Source organism: Equus quagga, chromosome 13, assembly GCF_021613505.1.
Source record: "Equus quagga isolate Etosha38 chromosome 13, UCLA_HA_Equagga_1.0, whole genome shotgun sequence".
Lineage (NCBI taxonomy): Eukaryota > Metazoa > Chordata > Mammalia > Perissodactyla > Equidae > Equus > Equus quagga.
In genome coordinates this window covers 2861946-2882419 of record NC_060279.1, presented here as the reverse complement: position 1 = coordinate 2882419, position 20474 = coordinate 2861946, and the positions used below count along the sequence as shown (strand labels likewise).

General features: G+C 47.6%; 1 protein-coding gene across 2 annotated transcripts; it reads left to right on the top strand.

The window, feature by feature from the left end:
* The first annotated feature begins 1911 nt into the window (after window positions 1–1911).
* EIF2D (eukaryotic translation initiation factor 2D) lies at window positions 1912–20100 on the top strand. Of its 2 annotated transcripts, XM_046682933.1 has the most exons (15): window positions 1912–2123; window positions 3286–3476; window positions 4560–4643; window positions 5132–5222; window positions 8194–8301; window positions 9891–10147; window positions 10618–10735; window positions 12382–12427; window positions 12853–12956; window positions 13077–13226; window positions 13591–13680; window positions 14541–14636; window positions 15702–15822; window positions 17949–18123; window positions 19904–20100. In XM_046682933.1, exons 1-15 carry the CDS (start codon window positions 2068–2070, stop codon window positions 19972–19974), a joined length of 1758 nt encoding a protein of 585 aa, XP_046538889.1. In that variant the 5' UTR covers window positions 1912–2067; the 3' UTR covers window positions 19975–20100. The 2 variants fall into 2 exon arrangements, with proteins under 2 accessions (XP_046538889.1, XP_046538890.1); XM_046682934.1 differs by lacking the exon at window positions 1912–2123 and having other exon boundaries at window positions 3285–3417.
* Window positions 20101–20474: the final 374 nt, after the last annotated feature.

Sequence of the window (20474 nt, the reverse complement as noted above, 5' to 3'; positions counted from 1 at the left end):
AGGCACCCAGGAGCCACTGATTATCGTGAATAGGAAATCCATCAAGGCACATGTTGCCAGTTTCTTGATTAGGGCTAAATGCTTGTGAATGCTGGTTCTTGGCTCTACTCTCTGGAGTCCTACTTCTGTCCTTCGTTTTTAAATAAAAGATAGACTGCGTTTGCAGCTGACCTAAGAGTGAGGAACAGGCTGGGAGCCCTGCGGGGCTGTACTGGAGCCACAAAGGGAAGGCTAAGGAATCTGGGCTTGTTGGACTCAGGGTTGCTTGCTGGCAACAGGGCTACTAGGAGGGAGCAGGCAGGTTCACGATGCAGGCAGAGAAGGTGGAATGGTGTCCACCCTGGGAAAGTGAGATCTTGCTCTGCCAATGAGGAGGCAGGATGCTGAGGTACAGCATCTCCCTGGGTCTTGGCTCCTACTCGTCAACCACAAATTTTTAAGCTGATAATCTATGTCTTACCCAGGACATCTGGTGTGTAATAGTTTCCCCTGCTTGAAATTTCTAATATTTCCTTGAATAACCTTCCTCAGCTTTCAGGGCAGAGGCTCCCTCAGCCACTGGTCTGCAACAGGCCTGATCAACGGCACCGAGTCTGACGTCACACCCTACAAGTGTGGCGGGGTGGGGCTCCATGGGGACAAGGGTCTGTGCTGCTGTCCTCCTCTGGGTTCCTCTGACTTTGGCATGGTGGCTGGGGTGCTCAGAATAAAGGCCTGGTGGGTCAGAAGCATAGGAGGAGCCTGAGCTGGGTCTGGCCCTGGGCCATATTGGGGGCCCTTCCAAGAAAGGTGGTGGGTAGACATTGTGAAAGGCCTAATCTTTAGACAGCTAATGTGGAATTCTCCTTTATGCAACTATGTTGCCGAATCAAGCAATTCGGATTTTTTTTCTTGGTGGATGGTCACTCTGCTCTGAAGTTTTCACATGCAAAATTTAATTTAGTAGAGGCCAGGACCCCAAGGGTTTAATCCTTGTCTCCAGGGTGCACAGCTGTCTCCAGGAACCAATCCCTCACAGCTGAGACTGGTTTTCCTGTTTTGGACTAATATCTACCATTTACTGGAAATTGGCAAAGCTGTGCAACATATCACATACATTACCTCAGTTGTTTCCTTTAGAAGCCCTGTGAGGTAGGTATTACATCCATGTCTCACAGAGAAAGCAAAAAGTAGCCGTTGAGCCGTCATCACACTGCTACCCAGAAGCCAAATCATAATTTGAGCCTAATCTGCCTTACAGATATTTTTTAATAAGCAATATGAGTTAATAAATCATAAACAACATAATTACTTTGGAACTAAAACCCCCCCAAATGATGCCTGAAACTTTGGGTACATACAAATAGCCAAAAATATTTTAAAATACTAGATTTGAAGATCATTTGTAGTTTTTTTCCTATAACCTCAGGGACAAATCTGGGACAAGAGTGGATTCCTTGTTATTATCACCCCACATAAATTAAAAAACACGGAGGAGAAAATCTTGGAGAAAATCCTAGCTGAGGCCTCTAGTACGCAATAAAATGTAACGATCTTAATAAACAAAGCCCTTAAGAAAAACATTCAAGAGGCCTGCAAGTTTAATAAAACACAAGAGTTCAATTAATTTTGTGGAACTGCACCATGCTGAACGGAACGAGAGCTTGCAGAGCGCCAGCTCGGCGCACTTTAACGCTGACGGAGTGGAAAAGTACGACAGCGCCGTGGGCAGGGCCGGTCACCGCCCCGGGCGGCCCCGAGCCCCTCGCGCAGGCGCAGAGCCGGGCAGAGGGGCGCGGCGGCGGGGCGGGGCGTGTCCACACCCTCCCTCGCGGGAGTCCACCGCCTCCCCCGGGCCCCGCCCCGCCCCTTCAGTTCCCGGCCTCGCCGCTAGGGGCGGCCGCGGTCTCCGCAGCGGCAGCAGCCGCGAAGCTGCGCGGCGCGGGTTTCCAGCCGGGCCCCTTTGCCGGCCGGGCCCCAGCATGGCTGCCCCCAGGGCTGCGGGTCGGGGAGCCGCCGCGCTTTCACTCTCCTGACAGCCCCTGGCTTCTGTGCTCTCCTTCTCTTCCTCAGGCCACTCCAGCAGACATGTTTGCCAAGGCCTTTCGGGTTAAGTCCAACACGGCCATCAAAGGGTCGGACAGGTGAGGGAGAGAAGGGGCCTGCTCTGCCCACCATGGCACCCAGACGTCTCTCAAGCCCGGCTGGCCCACAGCCCTCTCTGGGCTCGGGCAGCAGACCTGGGGTGGCGGGCGAGGGGTACGGCGGGGAAGGGACCCCAGGGGGCAAGAGTGAGTTAGACATTTTGAGGGCAAAGATGGAGAGGAGGCCTGATTTATCTCCCAGGCTGCCTTTTGGATATTCTAATGAGTTTAAAAGAAAACGTAATTCAGTCCGCGCTGCGGTCTGTTTGGGGTGTTGTGGAGGATGCAAGCATGAAGGAATGCAGGGTCCCTGCCCTCCAAAGAGCTTAGAGTCCCTTGGACAGATCAAGTGGGGCGCTGAGAACTACAAATATTTGAGAAAAAGCGTCTAGTGATTACTTCTGGGGGGGAAAGGATGCGCCGCATGTGGTAAGGCGAACTGTATCTGTTCAGACAATGTTGCAAACGCAGACATCACGTTGGGAATTTTGGAACCAGAGTTCTATAGTTGTCATTCTTGGTGCCCTGGTATAGCTAGTCAGTCATAAGCTGGCAGATTTGCCAAGCATATGTGAGAAAGGAGCGGGTCTGAGGGCTAGACATGGAGTCAGGATGGCAGGGCTGAGTTTCCACTGTCGGACTAACTTGGTTTGCTCACTGGGTCTCAGTTTTCCTCTTTCTTTGTAAAATGCAAAGATGTGCCCCAGGAATATGTGAAAATAGATGAGACATTGGATAAGGAAGAGAATAGGATGTTTTGGAAGAGTGTGTGAGAATAGGACATCATAAACCAGACAGTTTTTCCTGGGCCCTCTTAACTTTATACTAAGTCCTTCTGAGTCCTCAGTATTTATTTATTTTTTTATTTTTATTTTTTTTAAAGATTTTATTTTTTCCTTTTTCTCCCCAAAGCCCCCCAGTACATAGTTGTGTATTCTTCGTTGTGGGTTCCTCTAGTTGTGGCATGTGGGACGCTGCCTCAGCGTGGTCTGACGAGCAGTGCCATGTCCGCGCCCAGGATTCGAACCGTCGAAACACTGGGCCGCCTGCAGCGGAGCGCGCGAACTTAACCCCTCGGCCACGGGGCCAGCCCCTAGTCCTCAGTATTTATTAAACTCCATCCAGGCAGCATTCATACCAGGTATTGGTGTACTTTCTGCAGGAGAAAGCTTCGGGCTGATGTGACAGCTGCTTTCCCCGCTCTTGGAACCGATCAGGTCTCTGAGTTAGTACCTGGAAAGGAAGAGTTCAACACTGTGAAGTTGTATGCTCACAGAGGGGATGCAGTGACTGTGTACGTGAGTGGTGGTAACCCCATCCTATTTGAACTGGAGAAAAATCTGTATCCCACAGGTATGGCAATAGGATGGAGATGCCCATTACTAGAGCCCTTGCTTAACATCTGTTTCTGCTTATTTCCTCCATTAACCTGTCTTCCTTAAAACAGACAAGTGCAGAATCTCCCAATATTATCCCTAAGAATCTTTTTTGGACCTAGTGGCCCTAGAATTGGGTCTTTCAAGACCAGAAACTACTATAGGAGGGAGGAAAAAAGGGCTAACAGAGGGTGGTTGCCAAGGGAAGTTCTGAGATGAAGGAACAATAATTTGTAGTGGGTTAACTAGCGATGAGCAGAGGTCTTGGAAAGGGTAGAATTTCAGGGCATTTAAAGAATGTTTCTTAAAACTATCACTAGCAAGATTTTCCTAAGCTACTGAAGAGATGCTGTGATAGGAAAGGAGCTGGATTAGTTAAACTGCATACCCAGCTGTCTTAGTGATGTACTTCAGTTGAGATATCACAGCTCAGCTCTGCCTGGTTCTCATGATCTTTGCTTTCATTCTTTGTCACAGATCTCAGAGACTCAGTGTCCTTTTTCTTTTCCATAGCTGCTGACACCTACTTTGTCACTTGGGGCTTTTTTCCCACCAAGCTTGGCTGCAGCAGTGCGATGCAGTCTCCTTAGGCCACTCCTACTGCCACTGCACTTTGCTGTTGTGCAAACACATGCCTTTTTGATCTAAGGTTTTACTGCTAATCACTATGGAAACAGAGGGAGTAAAAATCATAAACATGGGAAAGTTCCAAAATTTCTTACAGGCTAGCTGCCTGTTATCAGGTTACTTCCTTCTGAGGTCATAAATGGAGTCCTCGTTGGGGCTGTGTCCCACTTTCTCCACCGTGGCCATTTTCTGCTGCTGCAGTCCAGGTGGAACCACAGGGACCTCTGAGTCTCAAGTGGCATCCAGTTTCTTAAGTGTCCACCTTCTTCAAGAAGGAAACCTCTTTGGGCATCCCCTCACAACTTTCTCTCTAGCTTTGAGTCGAGTTTCTTTTCTATATCTTAATTAAAGTGACCTTAGTGGTTGGCTTTGCCAATTCCCTAGGGGATTGACTTTTTGGCAGTAAGTGTTTTCGGGGTCTCTTTTTGGACAGTGTACACCCTGTGGTCCTATCCTGATCTCCTACCAACGTTCACAACATGGCCACTCGTGCTCGAAAAACTGGTAGGGGGAGCAGGTAAGGATTTTCCTATATTCTGGCTATTGGCTGACACCTGCTTAGTAAGGGCCAACTACTTTAATAAATGTACCTGTTTCCTATGTTCACATGTTTCGAAAATGGAATTTTTCTCCTATCTGTGTTGTGTCTCTCACTTGGCTGCTTCCGTGAGCTCTCTGGGCTCCTCTGACCCTGTTGTAAAGCTTAAATAAGGTAAAGTGATGAGAAAGTACCTTGTGCACTTTACATCAATAAGCTGAATTTAGGAAACCAGGATAAGATGGATCATGGAATTAGACCCTCAGCTTGGTGCTTTAATTTGACCGCAGGCCCCCCTAAGAGGGAAAGGTCTGATACTCAGCTTGCCGTTTTTTATTTTCATTGTGAATAACGTAGGTGATACCAAATATCTGTTTGTTGAGTGAATGAATAAATGATGAAGTGAAAGGTGGAATTCGATGGAGGCAGAATGTTAGGTTGTGATGTTTCTGTTTTGTTTGCCGCAGATTTGATGCTGCCAGGATTAGTGGTGCCCCCTGCTGGTCTGCCTCAGGTACAGAGAGGTGATCTCTGTGCCATTGCCTTGGTGGGGAACAGGTACTGTGCCGGTCAGCTGTGCCTTTGGGGGAAACACTTAAGTAAAACTGGGGAGGGGGGAAGATAACTTCCAAAGCGTATAGATAAAGGATTCGAAGAAAAAACAGGTTCTTCTGGAAGAAACAGAGTGGGCCATTAGGGGAATGGCAGTGAGCCTGTGGGGTGTCCACACATCTGGACCAAGTGTATCTGCAGCTGCTGCTGCTTCTTTTTCTCCAAATAATTTTAGATTTACACAAGAGTTGCAAAGATAGTACAGAGTTCTGATATACTCCTTACCTAGCTTCCTGTGATGACAACATTTTATAAAACCACAGTACAGTTATCGAAACTAAGGAATTAACAATGGTACAATCCTATTAACACAATTACAGACTTTATTCGTATTTCCCCAGTTTTTCCACTAATGTCTTTTTTTCTGTTCAAGGACCCAATCTAGGATACCACATTGCATTTAGTTGTTTTGTCATCTTAGTCTTCTGTCTGTGACATTTTCCTGGTCTTTCTTTGTCTTTCACGATCTTGACACTTTGTTCCATCATCCTCATCTTTTAGCTTTTTAATAGCTTTACTGAAATATAGTTTATATACTGTATAATTCGCCTGTTTCAAATGTACGATTCAATGATTTTAGTATATTTTCACAGTTGTTCAGCCATCACCACACTACTTTTTAGAAATAAATTAGCGTGAGGGGATGGACTATAATTAGTTTTCAGGTGGTGAACATGATGTAACGTACACAGAATTCGAAATGTGATGTACATCCGAAAATTAAAAAAAAAGAAATAAAAATTAGGTTAATTGGCTCATCTCACCATTCCTTTTATCAGTTCCATAATGACAATAAATATTAGTCCATTTCTTCATGCCAAAAATAAGTAAATAAATAAATATAAATTAGCAAGTAATCATATGAACAATCCTGAAAAATTGAAAGCCCCCTCACTCCAAAATCCTTTTTTCCTGAAAGTAACCATTATCATTTTGATGCATATCCTTGCCAACCTTCAGTGCTTATATACATGGTCCATATAAAAATGTAGATTTGGCATATGTATGTTTAAAAATACAGACAATTATACTTTATCATTTTTCACTTAAGATAGTGCAGATGTTTTCCATGTCATCGAGCACAGATATGCTGAATCTTTTTGCCTGCTGTGTGGTGATGGAAGAGATCCTCTCCTAGTGGATGATTATCTCCAATTTGTCTCTATCACAAACAATATCTTACTGATGCCTCTAGGGACGCCAGTGCCAATATTTTTTCTAGAGTGGATACTGAGAAGCAGACCTGTTAGGTTGAAGATCATGCGTATTTTCTGATGCCCTACGAAAGAGCTGTATCGGTTTTCACTCCCATCCGTGGGGTATATGGAGCTTCTTTTCCTACACTCTAACCAACACGGGATATGATGGGTCTTGTTCATTTGTGTTATCCTGAGTGAAAAATGACATCTCATTATTTTACTCATTGCTTCTTTGAGAGAGAAAGAGAGAGAAATTGTAGGCATGGGAGGGGTCAGTGTTTAAAGATCTTATTTTTGCTACTCATGTTCTCCCATTTTCCTTGAACTTTTTGGAACCAAGCACCTGGAAATGTTCCTTCCTTGTTGACCTGTAGCAAAACTTGCAGATGAAAAGCATGGTGGTATCATTGTTTTTCCCCCAGTATTCTATCCAAGATAGGAGAAAACTACATACTTTTTTTTTTTTAAAGATTGGCCCTGAGCTAACATCTGTTGCCAATCTTTTTTTCTTCTTCTTCTCCCCAAAGCCCCTCAGTACATAGTTGTATATTCTAGTTGTAGGTCCTTCTAGTTCTGCTATGTGGGACGCCCCTCAGCATGGCCTGATGATGAGCAGTGCTAGGTCTGTGCCCAGGATTTGAACCAGCAAAACCCTGGGCCACCACGGCGGAACACATGAACCCAACCACTTGGCCTTGGGGCCAGCCCCTACATAAATATGTTTTTGGTGTGCTCGGGGTACCTTCACAGTGTATATGGGGATGAAGCTTGGAGTGGTTTGTGGCAGGAGATGAGGGTATTAGGGGGTTTATTAAAAATACAAACCCTGTGAGACTGAAGTTCCTTCCAGGGCTGGAAGAAAAAGACCCCTCTTTTGGGAACTGGGAGAGGAGCCAGATTCAAAGTTTCTGTGGCAGGAGCTGACCTGTGGGCACAGTAAGTGGAGGCACCAGGTTAGCAAACATTTTTTTAAGTACAGGTGTTGGAAACTCTGTCCTTGATTTTTCTCCCCTGGGCCCAGGTGACCTTGCCAGGCTGTGTACTCCCCCACTGTCGTGCAGCTGGCCCCAGTCCTCACAGGCAGTGTGTGGGCTGTGCTTGAGTAACACTGCACTGACCCAGCTGTCCCATTTGGGCTGTGGAAGTTTTTACAGCTACTATATATGTGGTTGTTTTTGATATTCTGAACACACCCGGTTCTTAGATAGATAGTTACACAGAGCAAGCCCTGTTATAAAGAGCCAACTCAGAAGGAACCTCTCTAGTTGGCACCACTATTTATCTCTTCTCTCTTCCCTATGGCATCCCTCAGACTAATTTACGGCGTGCAGATGGCTTCCCTTCTGAACTTCCATATAGGATGGCTATGCTTTCTTTAAGGAGGGGAGGTAATTGTCATTGTTGAAGTTAAAGAGAGGAAACTTTAAATGTCCTCCCAAGTCCTGCCTGGGTCTAATTCATAAAGGGAATGAAACGAGCATTGGCAGCATCAGCAGAGGAGTCACTCATGGAGAAGGGGACTGTGTGGTCAGGGGTTTTTGAAAGTGAGATTTATAGGTAATCTGAAGAAAACTGAGACTGGAGTGAGTTTAGTTTTGTGACACGAGTGGATGCTTCGGATGTGTGGCTGTGCTGTTTGTAGCGCGTGTGTGGAAAGGTGGTCCTGCTGTGTGCCCTCCTGGAAGACTCCCTGACCCTGTCTCTGGCCTCCTCCTCAGAGCCCCTGTTGCCATTGGAGTTGCCGCCATGTCCACGGCTGAGATGCTGACTTCAGGCCTGAAGGGGAGGGGCTTCTCTGTGCTCCACACCTACCAGGACCACTTGTGGTGGGTTGAGTGTTTCTTCTGTTTTACAGAGAGCCGAGTGGGTGGAGAGAGCACGGGGTCTGGGTCAGAAGGGAGAGTTTTGGTCCCTGCCCTGACCTTTGGCAAGCTGCTGACCCCGCATTAATTTCCTTGCTAACTGTGGAGAAAAGATTTGGGGTTTTGCCTCTTTGGAAAAGAATCACAGAGAACTTTGATTATTTTCTAGGCAAATTGAATCCTAGGCTGGAAGAAGGCCTTAGGGATTGTCTGTTCTGCCTCTCTTACAGTGAGAGTCTGCAGTTTTACAGCTCTGGGCCATCTGGCCTTACTGGCCACACACATTTAGGCATCTTCTGGCCCCAGGACGAGTGCTGGGAAATTCTCACTTCTGAATCCTGATCAAAGCAGAGTTGATCTTCAGGCACCAGGGGGATGACCTAGTCACTTTCATGTTCAGGTTTCACATTCCAGAGCACCTCCCCATTGTGGAGGTTACACTTTTCACTGTAACAGTTGCTTTCTGGAGCCATATACCAGTTTATTTTCTTGTCATTTTACCAAAGCAGTAAATAGTGCTATTCTCGAAAGCAATGTACCAGGTCTTTTGGCCAAGCATCGCGGCCTGTTGGTGTGGATTCGTCCTTACATTTTTAGCCCAGTCCTGGAGTTACTCATTTACAAGGATTGGCCAAGCCCCGCTTGCTGGAGGTACAGCCTCCTTAGCCTGTGTTTAGCAGATATTGGAGCGCTGCTCACTGATGTTCTCTCGGCACTTGGTTTTCTAACTCTTCTGAGAACAGCAGTCAAGGTCACGCTGTCTAAATTGTTTTATCAGCGGCTGCCTCTGCCCCGCTTCCCCCCAACTTTTCAACATGGTTATGGTATTTACCTGATCAGAAGAGCCCACACATACACTCCGGCCTCTCTATTAGCAATGCTCACAAGCCTGGCTGCAGCTGTTAGGTGGAACTTTGTTCGATTTATGTGATCTTGCTGAGATGAAGCTTTTCACTTTCACTCTCTGCATGCTCTGCTATGTGGCACCACTGTTTTTTCTGTCTTCCTAAGGCTTAGTGGCATAAAACCATTGTAATCTCTGCTCTGTAAGTTTGATTGCACTCTGATTGACTGCAGAAGCACTGAGTTTGCAGTCTTTGAGCAGGCCCGGTGTGTGTACTGTTACATCCTCTGAGCCTTTGGGTTTATATTTCACCAAACTGGTACTGCAGAAGCATTTGCAATCTTAATTTTGTTACTTAATTCAAAATAGTTTTGTTTTTAACCCATATGAAGGTAATACTTTTGGAGACTTCTCTTTAACTACTTTTTCTTTCATCTTTCTCTGATCTGGATGTCAGTTAGTATTATTATTATTGCTTTGGGATAGGGAGGAGGCAAGCATTAACTCTTGCCATTTCAGAGATGAGGAAATTAAGGCATGGGACTTGTCCGGGCTCACAACTGGAAATAGAGTTGAGATGAGAGCTCAGGCTCTCTGCCTTCTCCCGGACACTCTGCTTGTTACCCTCTCTGGACTACAGCTGACCCCCTAACCAGAGTGGGGAGTGCTGTGGCTGCTGCTTGGTGTTTCTGACATGAGCTTTTTCCAGGCGATCTGGAGACAAGTCCTCTCCACCGTCCATTGCTCCACTGGCCCTGGATCCCCTAGATCTCAGCGAAGAGAAGGGGTCTGTCCAGGCAGACCCCGCCCTACAGGGAGACATGAGGCGCTTGACCCTGGAGGGAGAGGAGGAAGAGAGTGGGGAGGTTCAGCAGATGTATGAGGAGAAGTCCCTCTCAGAAGCCTCAGAAGACCCCAGCCCCGGGGGCCTGAACCCAGACCCCACAGATAGCAGGACCCTTCAAGGTACGGCTCTGGGAGCGGAAGGGCCCACCTCCTCTCAGTTTAGGGGACTGGCGCGCCCCTTTCTGCTGCCCACTCGCGCGGCACCAATGCTCTAGGAGAGGAGGGCAAGGCCTTACTTCTGGTGGGGTGGCACAGCAGCCCTCGGACACCTCCCGGGGAGTCTTTTCCACAGGGGTCACGTTTCCCTGGCCGCCAGTCTGCCCTGGCATTTGGGCTGTTGCAGCCACAGAGCCCTGTGAGGTTTCCTCTGGCTCTGACTGCTCAGCCAGAGAAGCATTCACTCTGCTCTCTGGGGTCAGCCCTCTTTAAAGGCTCACTGCTTGAGAGCGTGTGGGAGCTTCGCGACCTGGGAAGGGTTCCTCTGGAGCTAAGGGGTGAGGCGGGGGTGGGGCTGGGCGAGAGCTTCCCTGGACTGCGCTAGGCGCTCTGTGGCCCTCAGGAAGGTTGTGGTCCTTGTCTTTTCCTTGCAGAGCAAATGGATGAACTGTTGCAGCGATGCTTCTTGCAGGCTTTGAAGTGCCGAGTCAAAAAGGCTGACCTCCCTTTGCTCACCAGCACTTTCCTTGGCAGCCACATGTTCTCCTGCTGGTATGGAAGGCATGGCGTGGGCTGGAGGCCAGGGCGTGGGTCTCTCTCTTACTCCTTGGCGGTAGGACAGGGCAGAGGGGCAGTTGGCTGAGGGACATGCTGTGGAAAGAGTGGAGTGGAGGGTTGATCTGGCAGGTATAGTAGGTCCTGAGTTTTAGCGAAAGGATGTTGAGGAAATGAAGGTTAAACTTCACAAGATTCTCTGAGCACTGCCTCTGCTGTGGTGGTTCTAGGCTTGCTCTCACGATTCGGGCAGCATGTCCTGTCCAGGAGGCGTCCTCGTCCTCTGGCAGCCTCTTTGTCAGGAGGCCTCTTCTGGAACGTTCGACCCCTCACACTTCTGCTGAAAAGTAGGCAGGCCAGATTAGGTTGTATCAGGAGGAAGAATTCGTGCAAACCCCCCAGCCCGCCTCCAACCACAGGCCACCAGGAGAGGGAGGGTCACATGTGGATGGAGCCATCTGGGTCCAAATGCCAACTCCCAGGCTGCTGGAGTGAATTTGAACTCGTTGCCGGCCTTCTCTGAGCCCTAATTTCCAGCACTTGTAGGAATGCTGTCAAGGTTAAATAGCCTGACATTTAATAAGCACCCAATCAATATTATCATGTGAGGAGGTTTGCTCATTGATTTTTACCCTAAGACTGAACTTCTTTGTTAGAATTTTGCTTTGTTTTTTAAAAAGTGGTTTTAATATACTTCTCTTCCTATTTACATGTGGGTTTCTTTGAGGCGTCCTATATGAGTGTGGGGTCTGGGGTGTGTGGGGGATGCTTGGTGATTTGTCCTGACCTTGCTGGGTTGCAGGTAACTGAGAGAGGGATCCTGGAATCTTCTCTAGGATAGAGATTCTTAACCTGGGTTGGGCTCTAGAAGGGCCCCTACGAATCGCGCTACTATTGCTTGTCACATTTTGAGAAAAGATGTAAGTTCTGGGGAGAGGGAACGATGACGGCTTTTGTCAGGAACCTCCTCATGAAAACTAGTACCCCTTGGCAAGGAGTTAGCAAACATTTTCCATAAAGAGCCCAATAGTAAATATTTTAGGCTTTGAAGGCCATACAGTCTCTGTTGCAGCTACTCAGCTCTGCCCTTGTAGCGCTAGGGCTCCGTGGACGGCAGATGAATGGGTGTGGCCAGACTCGCCGGCAGGAGGTGGTCTGCCAAATCCTGCTCTGGGTCCGGCTGCCACAGTGAGCTTGGTGTTGGACAGGTTCACCCTGAAGTGAAGCTTTTGAGGCCACGGAACGTTGTCTAGTTTGAGAGGAATCTAAAGTCTACCCAGTACAGTAGCTGCCAACCACATGTGGCTATTTAAATTTAAATGAATTAAAATTAAATAAAATTTAAAATTCAGTTCTTCAGTCACAGTAGTCATGTTTCAAGTGCTTAATAGCCGCATGTGGCCAGTGGCTACCATATGGAGTAACAGATAGAGAACGTTCCATCTTTACGAAAAGGTCTTTGGATGGCCAAACACTAGAGTCTGTATTCCTCTCTGATGCTGCCATGGGCAGAGTTCTGGAGCAGTGGCCTCTTTCCGAGCATGGTGGAGGAAGGCTGAGGAGAAATGCCCTCCTCTCAGTGTCAGGCAGGTCCCACCACGACTGCTTTGTTAGCGTAACTTGCCTTTTCTGTCTGCCATCAGCCCTGAAGGACGACAACTGGACATAAAGAAGTCAAGCTACAGAAAGGTAAGCAGGTCCCTTCTCTGCATGTCACACAGAGTTGTTAGGGCCACACATGACATGAGCTGGATGGACACTGGAGAAGCCCTGTCTCCAGGGCTCAGGCTAGAGTTAAGCTTTTTGATTCCAGGTATAAGGGGGGGAAAGAAAACTCTCCCTGGGCTGAGGCCGTTGGGTGGGCATCCACTCCCCTCCCTCCTTTTGACCCCTTTATGTCTGGTCAGAGTTCTGAGAGGCTTCACCAGTCAGTCTCTAGCAGCTTCTCACTCCTGACCCTCAGGGTGGGGGCCTCCCAGTTCCTAGTTCAATGAGGGCAGGGACTGTCACATGTCCCTCCCAGGAGCTGCCTTGCTTGGTGTCTGGCCCATCATAGGTGCTCAGTGTGTGTGTGCAATCGATGAGGTCCCCACCACCGGCCCTCTCTCCCTTAGCTCTCTAAGTTCCTGCAGCAAATGCAGCAGGAGCACATTATACAGGTGAAGGAGCTGAGCAAAGGGGTGGAGAGCATTGTGGCTGTGGACTGGAAACACCCGAGGTGAGTGCCGGGGGCCTGGTCACCGTAGCTCAGCTGGCCCCAGGGCACCTGGGCCACGGACTGGGAATTGCCGAGACACTAGTATAAATGTGTTTTTTCTTTCCTTCTGCTGGGTTTTAGGATCACATCTTTCGTCATACCCGAGCCCTCCCCGACCTCCCAGACTATCCAGGAGGGTAGCAGGGAACAGCCCTATCACCCTCCAGATATAAAATCCCTCTACTGTGTCCCAGCCAGCATGACCCTGCTCTTCCAGGAGTCTGGCCACAAGTGAGTTTTTGGAGAGCAGCCCTTCTCTGCCTGCTTGGTGTTCTGGCCTGTAGTCCCTCTCAGCCTGAGTAGTGTTCTTCTGTGACTGGCAAACCTGCTCTGCCCCATCCCCCCTCCTCCCAGATCCAGCCGAAGCCTCCTTCCCCTGGGAAGTGTCTCTGGACTAAGTGAATGAGAGTAGGTCTCTCCTTTTTCTACCTGTGATTACTCTTCACGTGGTCCTGCTCGCCTCACTCAGGAAAAGGGAAGAAAACAGAGGTCGAAAAGCTGAGGAAAGCGCCCTGCAAAGCAGGGAGTGAGTCTTGGTGTGTGCACTTTGCTTCCCGGCACGGCGTGAGTAACCCCCCGGTCACTTCTCACCTAGGAAGGGGAGCATTCTCGAGGGCGCTGAGGTCCGAGCCATCATCATCAGCTACGCCAAGAAAAACGACCTGGTTGATGCAGACAACAAAAAGTGAGTGGATGGGGAAGAGGAGGCTGTGGGGGGGATGCCCACCTTTTGCAGACTTCGACACGTCTGCTGTCTGGGAAGGAGGCGTGTGCAGGAGATCACAGCCTTTTAGGAATAACCAAGACTAGTGGTTTCTAAACCCTGGGCTGTGGACACCCGGCGTTATTGTGTAGGGTGTTCAGATTCACACGTGCTGTCAGCGTTCACTGTAGACTGGACGAGTATTATCCGTACAAAGCCACTGCGGATTTTCAAATGCAGATGCTACTATGAGGAATAAAATGCAAAACTTTTGAAAAAATTTTACTGCAGTCATCATAGCTTTTTGGTGCTCTCTATTTTCTTTTAGGCGGACATCATTACATTTCAGTTTCTGTGTAGACTGCACCACGTCCACCACCCAGAGACTGATTACCATCCACCACCACACACGCGTGCCCTGTCACCCCTTTCACCTCCCCCTTCCCCCTGCATTCTTTATTGTCTTAGTAAGTGGGTACAGAAGGTATATTAAATGAAGAGCATTGTGTTAATTTCTTTTTTTACTTTCTAAAGAATCCTCATGATCAAAAAGTTGGGAACTCCCGGCCTAATCATGGTTAGTAGCAGAAGTGAACCAAGAATCCTGGTCTTCAGATTTTTCCCATCTTCTTTCCCCTGCACTGCCTGCTTCTCCCTTGTTCTCAGAAAGCATACTTGCACTCCCGTCCATAGGGTACATTGCTTCATGGACTGTGGTCCTGTAATTGGTTCTAATAATCCTGAATGACCATAAAGGACATGTAAGAGACGAATCCTGAGCTGGCCGTTGGGTCTGAAGGGGCGGGGCTGGGATTTCTTTATTGTCTCTTTTTTCCCTTTAGTCTTGTGAAATTGGATCCCGTCCTATGTGACTGCATCTTAGAGAAAAACGAACAGCACACGGTCATGAAGCTTCCATGGGACAGTCTCCTGACCAGGTAGTAGGGATTGGCAGCCCCTCCCCAACATTTCTGTCCCCTCCCCTTAATATTTATCACATCTTACTACTTTTAATAAGAATCTCAAAAAGATTTAGAAGCAGAAAGAAGGCTGGGTGGGGGAGTTGTCTTAAAGTCTTCAAAGGAAAGATTCTGATACTCTTTCTTTGCCACAGAACCAAAACTGAAAGTAACATATCAGGACTTAGCAGACGACAGCCAGCAGGCCAGATCTGGCCTGGCACCTGTTTTTGTAAATAAGGTTTCACCGGAACACAGCCACATCCATTTCTTTGTGTATTGTCTGCGGGCTGCTTTTGTGCTACAAGGGCAGAGTTGAGTAGTTGCAACAGAGACCATATGGTTTTTAAAGCCTAAAATATTTTCTTTTTTTGTTTTTTTTTAAAGATTGGCACCTGGGCTAACAACTGTTGCCAATCTTTTTTTTTTCTGCTTTATCTCCTCAACCCCCACCTGTACACAGTTGTATATCTTAGTTGCAGGTCCTTCTAGTTGTGGGATGTCCTAAAATATTTTCTATCTGGTTCTTTATAGAAAAAGTTTGTCAGTCCCAATATATATGATGGCAAGAGAAAACTGGCTGGCTAGATAAAAGGGAGAGGTTCCTCGTGATAATGGCGCTCTATGAGAAAGATGCCTTACTGGAACATGTCAGGGACGTGAAGCAGCACCTTACTGGGCTGGGTGAGGGAGAGTCTTGAGCAGGTGGTAAGCTCCACAAAACAGCCGGGGCGCATTTTCAGAAGACCAGGTCGGTGGGCATCTTCCAGGGGCTCAGGTCACTGATGTTCCCTTCCCTGAATAAGTGGTCTCAACTGTGGCCGCATTTGGGGAGCTTTAAAAAATACATATGCCAGTCAGAGCTTCTGACTGAATTGGTCCGGGGCGCAGCTCCTCAGGTGGTTTGAATGATTCTGAGGCGCAGACGAGGGCAAACCACCGCCTGCAGGATCAGCTTTCGCCCAGCCGCCTGGTAGCAGTGGGGTGTGAGCAAGTGGTTTCTGTTGGCTTTATCAGTCTACAACTCATTAACTCCTGTTTCAGGTGTTTGGAGAAATTACAGCCTGCCTATCAAGTGACCTTTCCCGGACAAGAGCCCATTGTGAAGAAGGGCAAAATCTGCCCAATTGACATCACTCTAGCACAGAGAGCTTCTAATAAAAAGGTAATTTTAAAAAGACAGTGCTTGAAGAGGGTGATTGAATGTCCCTGCTGAGTTCTCGTCTCTCATGTGACTGGAGGTGGAAGATGGGCCTCAGAGACCTCAGAGGGCATTTATGCAGCACCCGTGTTTATGAGATGGCTCTGGGCCCTGTATAAACGGGTAAGCTGACCCCCTTGCTCACTGCCCTCCGGGATTTTGTGCTAGGAAGCTTGCTAGAGCCTGGTTCCAAAGGTAAACAAGATTTTAATTTTAGTTTTTTCTTAGAACTATGTTACGGGCTTTCAGCTCTTACTCATTCTGTTCCCTCTTGGGCCTTGCTCAGTGAAAATATCTTGTAAAGAATTCCTGAAGGAACTGAGCATGTTTAGCTTGGCAACACAAAGTCATAGGGAACAAATTACATCTGTTCTCAAATCTGTGAAAAGCCGTGCTCGGGAAAAAGAGCGCACTTACAGAGTGCCCTACTACAGACAGAAATGGGATCAGCCTGTGTGCCCTACTACAGACAGAAATGGGGTCACTGGGTGGAAATCCCAAGACAACAGACTCGGGTTCAAAATAAAGAACTTTCTAGTAGTGTACGGTTGTGAGCATGGACTTTGGGATTAGAGGCCTGGGTTCAAATGTGGCCTTTGCCTCGCTGCTTGACCTTGAGCCAAGGTACTTAATGTCTTCTTGCCTGAGTTTCCTTATGTGAAAATTGGGGATAATACTACCTCATCAGGCACTGTGAGGATCAAACGAAGGAGCACAAATGGTCGCAGCACTTAGAATAGTAGTTGGCATGTCACATTCAATAAATGAGAACCTTAATAGAATTAGCAATAGCCACTATTTCTCGAGGGTATAATTATGTGCCAGACTCTGTACTAAGCAATTTCTATGTATACTAGTTTATTTAAACACTAATTTTTTATATTAATAACAACAATTAGGACTGTCCAAAATTGAAATTGCCGTTTTCTAAAATAAGGAGTTATTTTTCTGGACGTCTGCAAGGAAAGGTTAGGTGACCACTTGGGGAGGGTGGAGTCAGGGATTTCTGCATCAGGTGAGGTGTGGGAATGTCCTCGTGATTCTGAGACTCTTTGGGGCTGGAGCCCCAGACAAGCCTACGCTCTTTGGAATTTCTGTAGACTTTACTGAAAGCACCCTCCCGAACCTTTCCTGGTGGTAATGCGTTTTACCATCTATAGTCGTGAATGAGAGAGAACTTGTTTTAAAGAAACAGGGGGAATTGTGATTTTTAAAAAGTAGTACTGGTTTTTTTTTTTTTTCTCAAAGTCACATATTTGTCACTTGTGAAGCTGATGAATAATAGAAAAATGCCTGTGTTACGGATGAGATACTTGGTATTAAGGAGTTATTGTTTGTTTATTTTTATTTTGTTTTTATTTATTTTTTAAAAGATTTTACTTTTCCTTTTTCTCCCAAAGCCCCCTGGTACATAGTTGTGTATTTTTAGTTGTGGGTCCTTCTAGTTGTGGCATGTGGGATGCCATCTCAGCATGGCTTGACGAGCAGTGCCATGTCCGTGCCCAGGATCCAAACCAGCAAAACCCTAGGCTGCCGATGCAGAGCGCGTGAACTTAACCACTCGGCCACAGGGCCAGCCCCTGTTTATTTTTAGATGTGATGATGGTTTTGTTTTTATGTTAAGAAGAGCCCTTATCTTTTGGAGATACGTACTGAAGTATTTGTAGATAAAAGGATCAGGTGTCCAGGAAGATTTGCTATAAAGTGACATGGGAGTGGGGTGCGTGGGGATGTGCTGCATCAGGGTTGGTCATGAATTGATCACTGTTGAAGCTGGTGATGGGTACAGGGGAGCTCATTATACTATTCTACTTTCATTTATGTTTTAAATTCTCCATAAAAAAAACTTTATAAAAACTATATGCTATATGTGGCATAGAGTATCTATCCCACTAAATATATGACACATACATTGGACAGGATCAAAAGAATCAATTTAGAAGCACAAAAATAAATTATTTGGCTGAAAAGGTACCAGGGTTGTAGGGATGGTGAACATAGCAGGGTGAGGAGGCTGCTGAGGCTCCAGAAGGCCCTCTGGAGAGGAGGGCTTTTGGTCCGTACCCACCATCAGTCTTCTGTCCCCACAGGTGACCGTGGTCCGGAATTTGGAGGCCTATGGTCTGGACCCGTGCTTGGTGGCTGCCATCCTCCAGCAGCGATGCCAGGCTAGCACCACCGTCACTCCGGCCCCAGGGGCCAAGGACAGCCTGCAGGTCCAGATCCAGGGAAACCAGGTCCACCACCTCAGCTGGCTGTTGCTTGGTGAGCATCCTCTCTGAAGAAGCCAAGACGTGGGTCAAACTTGGCAAAAATCTTCCCACCAACCCAACTCACTCTAGTTATAACACATGTAGATATTATATATATATAGCCATATAGTTTTTAGCAGCTAGCAAGAGGTGGAGCTAATGTTTGAGTCAGATCCTTTGGCTTCCAAGTTCAATTCTCTCTCCACCATACTCTTAGAGTAGTTTTCTTCCTGGTTTTCTCTTTTATAAAACAGTTGTTGAGCACCCAAGCTGTACTAGGCCCCTCGCTGGGCTTTTTGCAGGCATGATCTCTCTCAATTATAGCGAGGCTTGCAGGACTGATTTTGCTTTGCCGATGAGGAAACTGAGGTTCAGAGAATTCGGTATTCTGCCCTGAGACATTCAACTGGGGAGCGCCGCCACTGGGCGCTGAGCTTGTGAGATACCGGAGCCTAAGTTCTTTCTACTGACTCTGGGCCACCTGGCCTCCAGTTTGTCCTCAGTGCAGGCTGTCCTCCACATCTCTGCTTGGGCCAGCTTTCTAAAACAAATGTGATCACATCACTCCCCTCTGAATGACTTTTTTTTTTTTTTTTAAAGATTTTATTTTTTTCCTTTTTCTCCCCAAAACCCCCCGGTACATAGTTGTATATTCTTCGTTGTGGGTCCTTCTAGTGGTGGCATGTGAGACGCTGCCTCAGCATGGTTTGATGAGCAGTGCCACGTGCGCGCCCAGGATTCGAACCAACGAAACACTGGGCTGCCTGCAGCGGAGCATGCGAACTTAAACACTCGGCCACGGGGCCAGCCCCTGAACTACTCTTGATGCCTCTTCGGTGCCTTCCAAATCACTCCTAAGCTCAACAGACAAGACCCTCGCGTCTGACCCCCAGCTTCCATTCAGGCGTCTCTGGCGGCTCCCACCCGGTCCTGGGCCTCGGCCATGCTGGCATCCTCGCTGCCCCCATACACCACGCACGTTCACACGGGGCTCTCAGCTCTGCGCTTCCCTTGCCGGCGTGCCCTCCCACAGCCCAACTCTCCCAGTCGTAGAGGCTCATTGGCCCAGCTCAAGGGTCATGGAGAGTCTCTCTCAGAGCATGGCCCATTTTTCCTTAAATTAGCATTTTAAAAATTGCTAATGGAGCACTTTCTGTTTGTGTTTCTATTTCTGATAAGTGTCTGCAACATGGCTCATTTTTTCTAATGTCTGAACCCCTGTTCCACTGAGCATCTCGAGTCAGAGACTTGCCTTTTTCATCCTTTTTTCCTTCTTGGAGCCTGGCACATAGTGAATGCTCAACAAGCAGATTTCTTCTGGGGCCTAAGGCCGCTCCCAGCAGTTCACTTACAGTTGAGCCCCTTTAATAAAGCGAAGAACCCATGTGAGGTGCTGAGAAGAAATACGGGGGAAAATAGCCAAACACATGGCTGAATACAGACATGTTCTCTCCAGGAGAACATCATAAATGCCTGAAGCACACGTAGAAGGGAGCTGCCAGTGTGAAAATTGCTGAAATACACACTGCAGCTGCGAGGGCTAAGGATAAATGGTGCATCCCAGAAGGCTTCCCGTAGGAGTTGAGTTTGGGCTGGGAGCAGGTCACACGATGGATCCTTTGAACAGAGGCTTCACAGCAGGAGTGAGCACCCAGTGGGCAAGAGGGCCAGGAGGTAGCTGTGCGGTTCAGGGTCGGGGTTTGGGCACCAAGGAGGGACATTGTGAGACAAAGCTGAAGCAGTAGAGAGCAAGCTCATGCCCCACTGAGGAGTTTCTGCTTTCTGGCTTGTAGAAGAGTATCAGCTTCCTCGAAAATATGTCCAAGGCCTAGAAAAGGCCCCCAGACCTGGCAAGAAGAAGTGACAGACTCTTGTTTCATGCAGTCGATCCAGTGGAAATCCAAGCTCTGGGCTGGTAATTTATATGAGCGCTTTCAGCTTTTGCAAATAAAAAAATATAATTCTTTACCAAAATAAATTTTTATTCTAATCTAAATCTGATTCCCCTCATGTTTCCTCCATGTGGCTAAAAGGTTGTGCTAAGTTTCCAGACCAGCGGCCACTTTAAATGGACGGAAGAGGCTGTGGTGGGGCCTTTCCATGCGTGTGGCTTCAGTGGTCTGCTTCCTCCCCTGCTTTCAAGCCCGCAGCCAGCCAGAGTTCAGGCAGGTGGGGCCTTCCCTCTACCAAATACTCCACAGCCTCTTGCTCATCTATTCCTACTGCCTAATTATCCTCCGAGCCCCCAAATAGATCCTTCACGTCTCTAAAGGGTTATTCATAAGGAAATCAGAACGCAGCTGTTCTCTGTCATCAATCAAGGCAAAAGAAGAAAGGATTGACCCTAAATTGCAGCAAAATTTA